The sequence below is a fragment of the Capra hircus genome, chromosome 1 (genome assembly GCF_001704415.2).
Source record: "Capra hircus breed San Clemente chromosome 1, ASM170441v1, whole genome shotgun sequence".
Taxonomy (NCBI): Eukaryota; Metazoa; Chordata; class Mammalia; order Artiodactyla; family Bovidae; genus Capra; species Capra hircus.
Window position 1 is genome coordinate 156,642,110 of NC_030808.1, and position 9,065 is coordinate 156,651,174.

General features: G+C 46.5%; 1 protein-coding gene across 1 annotated transcript in view; it reads left to right on the plus strand.

Annotated features, from left to right (window-relative positions):
* Nucleotides 1–8,602, plus strand: part of KCNH8 (potassium voltage-gated channel subfamily H member 8) — a 465,900-nt gene extending 457,298 nt beyond the window's left edge. Inside the window, exon 16 of the mRNA XM_018053223.1 lies at nucleotides 6,336–8,602. Coding sequence (XP_017908712.1) covers nucleotides 6,336–7,034 — 699 coding nt within the window. The 3' untranslated portion in view covers nucleotides 7,035–8,602. The remainder of the gene's footprint in view (nucleotides 1–6,335) is intronic.

Sequence of the window (9,065 nt, forward strand, 5' to 3'; positions counted from 1 at the left end):
CCGCGTGGGGCAGACAGCCCTGTCTAAGGTTTAAACTGCTCTGTGAGTATCAGTGAGCTGTCAGGAAAAAGCTCTGCAGAGGAAACGTGGAATTAGATGTGTGAAGGCAGAGAAAGTTACCCGACGGAAAGGGGCCGAGGAGAAGAGCCCTTCTCAGAGGAACCGCCTTCAGGAGGGCAGTGAGCTGTGACTCGCTCTGTATTCAGATGGGTGGTGTGCGAGGGGGAAAATGCAGGAAACGGGCCATTATGGGGCCAAGCGGAAACACTGTTTACAGCAGCCAAGACGTGGAAGCAACTTAAACGTCCATCGACAGAGGAGAGGACAAAGAAGATGTGGTGTGTATATATACACACAATGGAATATTACTCGGCCAAAAAAAGGAATGAAATAGTACCATCTGTAGCAACACGGACGGACGTAGATATTATCGCGCCAAGTCAGAGAACCACCAATGTCTAATGATACATGTAAATGTGGAACCTTAAAAAAATGATGCAAATGAACTTATTTACAAACCGAAAGCAGACCCACAGACGTAGAAAACAGACTCACAGTTACCCAAGGGGAAAGGTCAGGGGTGATCGGTTAGGAGTTTGGTATTAACGTGTACAAACTACTATGAAATAAACCCGCACAGGGAGCTCTTCTCAATATTTTGTGATAGCCTAGAGGGGAAAGGAACCTGAAAATGTATGTGTGTGTATATAAATCAGCTTACGTACACCTGAAAGCAATTCGGTGTTGTAAATCAGCTACGCGTGTATGCTAACTCGCTTCAGTCGTGTCCAACTCTGTATGACCCTGTGGACCGTAGCCGGCCAGGCTCCTCTGTGCATGGGATTCTCCAGGCAGGAACACTGAGGTGGGTTGCCACGCCCTCCTCCAGGGGGTCTTCCCGACCCTGGGATTGAACCCGTGTTTCTTGTGTCTCCTGCATTGGCAGGTGGAGTCTTTCCCGCTAGTGCCCCCTGCGAAGCCCGTAATTCAGTTATACTTCTATTTTTTAAATAATGATTTAAAAAAAAAAAAACAGACTTGTGAGGTGCTTTGTAATACCAGCTCTGCTTTCTAATATGAGTGACAGAGACATCCAAGCAGTTGAAGGCAAATGGGAAAAAAGTGGGTTCATTGGATCTGAGCGATTGGTTTACTTCTATCGACCCATCTGCGGCAGATCCCGGTTTCATGCTGTGTTTTGAAGACATCTCCTTAAGCGGACTTATCCTTGATCACGAAGTAGTCCCAACAACCTTTTTTCTTTAAATGATCATCTTCTTATCTGTACTGTCAAAAATGCCATCCTTGAAAAGTAGAGTAGAGAAGTTGGCATTTTTGCTTTCCACATTTGATTAAGAGTAAAGCCTTTCCTGTTTCAGAATGAATTTTGTTAGCGAGCCCAGTAGGACGCAGAAGATAAAAGTGCTATGAAGCTCTACGGTATTCTGTGCGGCAGGACGCGGTCACCTTCAGTGACACCAGTCTCCACCTGCAGGGGATGCCATCTCTCCAGCGGCTTTGTCCTTACAAAGGGAAAGGTCCCTTACCTAACAGGGATTGACTCCCTATGAAGCTTTAACAAGGGGCAGGGGTGTTCCCAGTGACACAGTGACAGAACCTTCCCTGGTGTAAATTGAACATTGCGCTCTAGAGCTAAAGAAAGCTCTATTTCCTTGGGTTCTTTGCTTCTTTATCGTTCAAGCTAATGTAGTAAATTTTTTATGAAAACGCTAATGATGTTTACATTCCTGGAGCCATTCAAGATTCTGGAGTTCCCATTCAAAGTTCAGGGCCTCAAAGCTGTGGCATAGAAAAAGTTCAGTGTCAAAAATGCAGCCATAGAGAAGTATCCCAACCATAGGAAAATACTGGTTTCTTTTGAATGCTTTAAAAAAAAAAAAAAAAGTTCGTCAGCAATATATCTATTAACCTATTGCCCAGTTCCAGATTTTCCCTTTTTACAAACCTGTTTTGTTTGTGGTCCATTCATATAGTTTGCTGTGAAAAGACCTGACTGCTTGATTGGTCTCTTGTTTTTGGAGATGATGCTATTTGCTTATCTGGTGTTCAGTTACCATTTCAGATGATGTCGCGTTACTCCCAGGTGCACAGCAAAGTGATTCTGTTATGCATAACAAGTTGTTCAGTTGCTCAGTCATATCTGAGTCTTTTGTGAGCGCATGGACTGTCTCCGCCAGGCCCCACTGTCCACGGGGTTTCCCAGGCCAGAACACTGCAGTGGCCCACCACTTCCTTCTCCAGGGGACCTTCCTGACCGAGGATAGAACCCATGTCTCCCACACTGGCAGGCGATTCTTTACCACTGACTCACCAGGGAAGCCCATGCATACGTGTGTGTGTGTGTGTGTGTGTTGTGAGTGTGTGTGTGTGCGTGTGCGTGTGTGTGTGTGCGTGTGCGTGTGTGTGTGTGCGTGTGTGAGTGTGTGCGTGTGTGTGTGAGTGTGCGTATGTGTGTGTGCGTGTGTGTGAGAGTGTGTGTGTGTGTGAGTGTGTGTGCGTGTGTGAGTGTGCGTGTGTGAGTGTGTGTGTGTGAGAGTGTGTGTGTGTGAGTGTGTGTGTGTGCATGTGTGTGTGCGTGTGTGTGTGAGTGTGTGCGTGTGTGTGAGTGTGTGTGTGTGCGTGTGTGAGTGTGTGAGTGTGTGTGAGTGTGTGTGTGCGTGTGTGTGTGAGTGTGTGAGTGTGTGCGTGTGTGCGTGTGTGTGCGTGTGTGTGTGCGTGTGTGTGTGCGTGTGTGTGTGCGTGTGTGTGTGCGTGTGTGTGTGTGTGAGTGTGTGTGTGTGTGTGTGTGGAGAGCGAGCGCATCTTTTCTCAGATTCCTTTCCTTTGCAGGTGATTACAGCTACTGAGTAGAGCGCCTTGTGCTGCCCAGTCCGCCGTCCTCTCTGCTTCTCTGTTTAATAGTGTGCGGACGTTGGTCCCCAAACCCTAATTCACGCCCTCCGCTCCCCCTTTCGGGACCATACGCTCATATCCTAGGCCGGCGGTTCTATATCCCTTTTGCATATGAGTTGGACCTGGAGTTATCATACTAAGTGAAGTAAGCCAAAGACACACATGATACTGTGTATATGTGGGATCTAAAAGCAGCGGCCTAATTTCAGACAGCTCTTAAACATGAGGCTCCCGTTTGCATCATGCGTGCTCCTCACAAATTCTGACTACGTTAGCAAAAATCTCTCAACTCTTAACCAATATTTTCTCTTCTGTGAGGTAAGATACCATAACAGAAAAAGCACCAAACCTAGAAAGCTGGGATTCCCTGCCGAAAACTGTCAGTCACGAAATAAGAGAACTTAAAATGTCGTTTAGGGGCTTCCTTGGTGGCCCAGTGGCTAAGTGTGCCTTGCAGGAGATGTGTGTTTGATCCCAGGTCAGGGGACTAAGATCCCACATGGTGCAGAGCAACTAAGCCCTGCGCTCAGAGCCAACCAAGACCTGATACAGCCAATTTTTTTAAAATGTCAGTTAACCTCCGAGCGTTAGTGTCCGCACTTCACAGATGGGAAAATAATAGTGTGTTCCTGATGGTCTTAGTATTGTTTGTCGGTCCAATAAGGAAAGTGTACCTAAAAGCATGTTGTATTATTTACTTATTTGTTCAGTATAACTGTTGACATGTCTAAAATGCAAAGCTATGCTTCAAAGATTATGTCTTTATTCAATGCTAAGGCCAGTTGAAAGCATTTTAACTGGGAGCTGAGCCCCGGTGAATTTGATACAGGCATTAACTTAGACAACCTACAAGAATGAATAGTTAACATATCCTTCAAACATCTCATTTAGTATCAACTTTCTCTTCGGAAAGTTTGATAGAAGAGCTAATCAACTGAAGACAGAAGCCCTGGGTGAATGCCTGCTGTGCTGAGATGCAGAGATGACTCGTGTCGACCTGGGTACTTTAGAATTGAGGCCTGGCAGGGTATGAAATTGACAACCTGCAGTGAAAATCTTAAAACACATAGACTCTTTCTCAGATTCACTGCTTCACTTATTAAATGTGAGTCTCAGAGGTATCTTTTTTGTCACCAAAAGTTTTAGATCTGCTGAAAAGCCTGGGCAAGTATTAGATTGAGTCCCTTGAGTTCCACCCTAGCTGCAAGGCAGAAATATTTTTGGTCTGGCAATTTCAAGGCAGGTGTTACCAGTTGGTTGCCTGAAACATGGAAAAACCTCCTTCTGGCCTTTTAAAAATGCCTGATTTGACTGGTACTGCCTTCTGATGGGCCTGCCAGGGAGAATTAGTTTCTTACTGCAATTACAGGAAGTGGACTGGATGAAGTTACTGGGTGAATTAGGAATATATATGCATATATTGAAAAAAAAATTCTGGCCAAAACAGCAGCATTGGTTTTGGCTTCACTGAAACTGAACTGCCCTTTGGTCTTTTTATTTGTGATGGTATTTGGCCAATGGGTTTAGCTGCTTGTGTTGGAATTTGTGGTTCACGACAGTAGGATCAAGGCATAGGGAGTCCTTTATAAAACAGCCTTACAGCAGTGAAGCCAAGATGTTATCATGTGCATGAGTGTTATGAATATCACCAAAGGCTAGAAAATAGGTGTGTCCTGCTTTCTGAAATATAGGTTTTCTTCACTTTGAAAAATCCAGAAAAGCTGGACTTAAGTCAGATTGAATTTTCTGGCGGTCTTCCATGGTTAAAAAAGCAGTGTGGTTATTAGGGAAATAAACCCTCCAGTGAATTATAGTGTTAGTTCAAGTGTGAAACAGATGATGAGGAGAGAACTTGAAGGTCATGTTTCCTTTGAAAATCTTACACAGACTAAGTGTCTCACCTAGAAAAGTGAACAAAGCTCACACTGAGCAACTGGGGTCATATCAGTAATTCTGCAGGTTTTTGACACAGTGATTCTGGGATCACGGATGGATCCCAGCCCTCCTGGGTCCCCATGGTGTTTATCTTTAAACACCGCTTTGAGATGTCTGGTGTCAGGGGTGTCTACCCTGGAGAATCCACTAACTCAGAGGAAGCAAAAGACGCTATATTTAAGAGGCACCAGCGTTGATGGACCTACCTTCTAATTTTGTCCAGGAACTCTCAAATCACTTATTAAGAATGTCAAAGACAAATATCATATGATATCATTAATGTGTGTAATCTTAAAAAAATGATACAAATGAACTTATTTACAAAACAGAAAGAGATTCACAGACATAGAAAACAAGTTTATGGTTACCAAGACAGAAAGGAGGGGAGAGGGCTAAATTAGGAGTTTACTAATTTACACTACTGTATACACGCTAGAAAAACAGCAAGGACCTGCTGGGTAGCGCAGGGTGCTCTACTTAATGGTTTGTGATCATCTTTAAGGAAAATAACCTGAAAAGGAATATGTGTGTGTGTGTGTGTGTCTGTTTGTGTGTGTGGGTAAGTGTGTGTTTGTTGGGGTGGGTGTGTAAGTGTGTGTGGGGTGTGTGGGTGTGTGTCTGTGTGTGGGTGTGTGTGTGTGCAGGTGTGGGTGTGTGGGGGTGTGTGGGTAAGTGTGTGTTTGTTGGGGTGGGTGTGTGGGGGTGTGTGTGTGCGTGTGTGTCTGTCTGTCTGTCTGTGTGGTGGGGGTGTGTGTAGGTGTGGGTGGGTGTGTGTGTGGGTGTGTGTGTGTGTGTATGAGTGCTCAGTTGCTTCAGTCTTGTCCAGCTCTTTGCAGCCCTATGGACTATAGCCCACTAGGCTCCTCTGTCCACCGGATTCTCCAGGCAAGAGCACTGTGGCTTTTGCATGGCCGGGAGATTCTTCACCACTGGCCACTGGGGAAGCCCCAAATGTGTGTGTGTGAGTGTGTGGGGGGGTGTGTGTGAGTGAGTGTGTGTGGGGGGGGGGTGTGGGTGAGGGTGTGTGTAGGTGTGGGTGTATGTGGGTGTGAGTGTGTGTGTGTGTGAGTATGTGTGTGGGTGTGTGAGAGTGTGTGTGTGTGTGTCTGTGTGTGTCTGTGTGTGTGTGTGTGTGTGTGTGTTTGCCTAAAAGGTCCAGGATGAACTTTTAGGCCGACCCAACGTGTGTAGCTGAATCACTTTGTTATCCATCTCAAACATTATACATCAACGGTATTTCAATTAAAAAATAATAAAGGTATACAATTTTTTTAAAAAACAGACTACATCTTTCCAGGTCTCCTCAGAATGAGGATGGCTTTAGATCAGGTGCTCAGCTTCCTCAGTCACCTTAGGGTTTGGCTTGAGTTGGAGGCGCAGCCGTCTTTCGGACCTTCTTGCTGAGAAACCGCCCCGCCCTTCCTCACACTCTGAGATCACAGCCCTGCCGTCTGACCGCTGCCTTCCGCTCTGCTTTGTCCACGCAGGTAACCACGCTGACTCAGGAGGTCTCCCAGCTCGGCAGGGACATGAAGACGGTGATGCAGCTTCTCGAGCACGTCCTGTTGCCACAGCAGCAGTCCCGGGTTTGCTCTCTGCACACCGCCTCTCTGCGTCCCTCCGGTTTCCAGGGCGGGATGACCTGGAGCACGTACCAGCCCTGTCTGCACTTGCAAGCCGCCGGCGCCCCCTACACCCCAGCTGAGCTCTGCCAGGGGAGTGTCACTCCCGAGAGATGGACTGTGGGGCCCTCCTCGGCGGGGGGCAGCCCCCTGCGGATGGGAGCCCAGGAGCAGAGTCCTGCGGGCGGGGAGCTCCGTGCATCCCCGAGCCTGGATCACGCGCCTGCCCACTGCCAGGTGGTCCAGGAAGGTCGCCTGCAGCTTCTCAGGTGCATCTCCCCGCAGTCGGACACGACGCTGACGCCGCTGCAGTCCATCTCGGCCACCCTCTCCTCCTCCGTTTGCTCCTCCTCAGAGACCTCTTTGCACCTGGTTCTCCCCAGCAGATCAGAGGAGGGCAGCTTGGGCCAGGGCGCCGTGAGTTCCTTCAGTCTGGAAAACCTGCCGGGATCTTGGGAGCGGGAAAGACGGGCATCCGTCTCCACTGAACCCCTGGAGAGCTTTCCGCTGGAAATGGTCGCAAGCACAGCAGAAGGGAAAGATGGCAGAGCCGGGCACGTATGATGTCAGTGCAGCTCACCGGTGCCCGCCTCCCCGTCACTGCGGGATGCCAGCCTGGGGTGGCCTTGCTAGCCCGTGGCAGCGTGACGACTGGGCAGCCCCGTGGAAAACGGGACCAGGCCAGGGCAGGACCACCTCCATCCTGCAGCAGACACTTCCTCCATCCGAGAGACAAAATAGGACCCTTTTCCTGTGCAGGTATTAACTTACTGGTCTGTTTGACAGACTTCGGTGAAAGTCCAAAGACCCTGAGGGTCTGAGCAGCTACAGGTCCCAGACGAAGAATGTGTGGACTCGTGTCCTGGGTGGCTTTTCAGAAGAGCAGCAAAGGTTTTTTCCTGAGTGCCTGCGTGTCACTCCTGAGCAATATCCATATTGTGGGCCCTGGGAGTACACAGTTCCTGCTGACCTACTTTTCAAAAATAGAAGGCGAGTGGACAATTATCACGGCATGTCATCTCCTAGACAATCAGTCACACAGAGCTGGTGGCCAGCGGTCAGCTATTGCACGTTATTTGCCATGTAAATGAATATGTCTTTATTTATCAGAAAAGAGAGGCTATTTTTATATCCTTGGTATGAAATATGTATTTAAACTATTTAAACTATTTATAAAGAAATGAATGTTTTCTTTTCATTTTGGTAAAAAAAAAAAAAGCTTGCTGTTTTAACAAGAAATGCACTACTGTTACGTCTAGTAGATCGAAACTTATTCTTAAGAGGACCTAGTTTTGAAAGGAAGCCCACCCCCTTTTATCTGCATGCAGTTTGCAACAAATGTATCCTCAAGCTTCTGGATTACAAAAAAAAGTGAGATCATATTTTATTAAGGAGATAAAAACCCGGTCAGAGCATCTGGTATGGTGGGGGGTGGGGGCAGAATCCACCTGACCTCTGGGGACTCGTGGAAAGTCCTGACTTGAGGCTACCCCTGCCGTGCCCATATACGTGTTTCTCCTCCAGCCACCTCATGTGTGGTTCTGGAACCCAAAACTGGTCTAGGGAATTTGAGACCTCAACCACACTGGACTATTTTGGCCTCAAAATGAGGAAGGAAACCTTGAGTGTGTTCTTTCTCTGTGCTTATCTTTCAGGAGAGCTTGTGTAGACCAGTGAACATTCCAAAATGAAGCCAGAACTTCTGAACTCTAACTTGTAAAATGGCTGCCAGCTTGCTTTGGATCAGCACTTTAATTTTTTTTCTTGAAAGCTCTCAACAGTGCTGTGAGTTATGAAGAGCAGGTGTTTTCTTTCTCATTTTGCAGAGAAAAAAAGAAATAAAGCCCCAGCAATTATACAGCTAGGATGCTGGAGATAGTCTAGAACCCATAATGCTTTCTACACCTCAACCAACATCCAAATTCAGATGCTGGCATGGTAATAGTTTAAATGCCTTTGCTTCAGGTTTATTATGGTTAAGAATGTGTAAGGCCTCATCATTTAAGATGTTCTTAGAGAATATACTGAATTCACCTTCTGGAGTCCCCTGTTCCCATTTCCCACTGCAAAGAATAAGTAATTTGAAAGTTGTATTATTAAAGACATCTACACAAAGCAAGACTTCTGGTGTGTGACTCTTATACCCTAAAATTGGCTAGAGCAGCAGAAAGAAAATAAAGCTTCTCTAAGAAAAGTGAAAGCCGTACATGTGTCTGAGGCAGGTCATTTAAGAATCTATCTTCTATTCCCCCAGTTCCAAAATTCAGTCTCTCCTTACCCAAGCGAATGGGAAAACTGAGGACAAAGCAACACGCAGGGTTTAACGTCTATTTGTAGCCACACTTTTTGCTCATCGTGACCTACAACATCATTTTAAGTATAATTCCAATAGATCTCACTGGTGTGGGTTCTGCCATCTTTCTAGAAAACTAGCACGGCCAAAACTAGCACTGAGGCCTAATAACAAAGCCTGACGTCCTGATCTGGGTGTAGACTACGTACCAACACCTGTTTAAGGAGTAAGACCTTATGTTTCCTTACATAATAGTCAAACAGTGTTAAAGTTATTGTTTTATTCCCATTTTGTAAATGAAT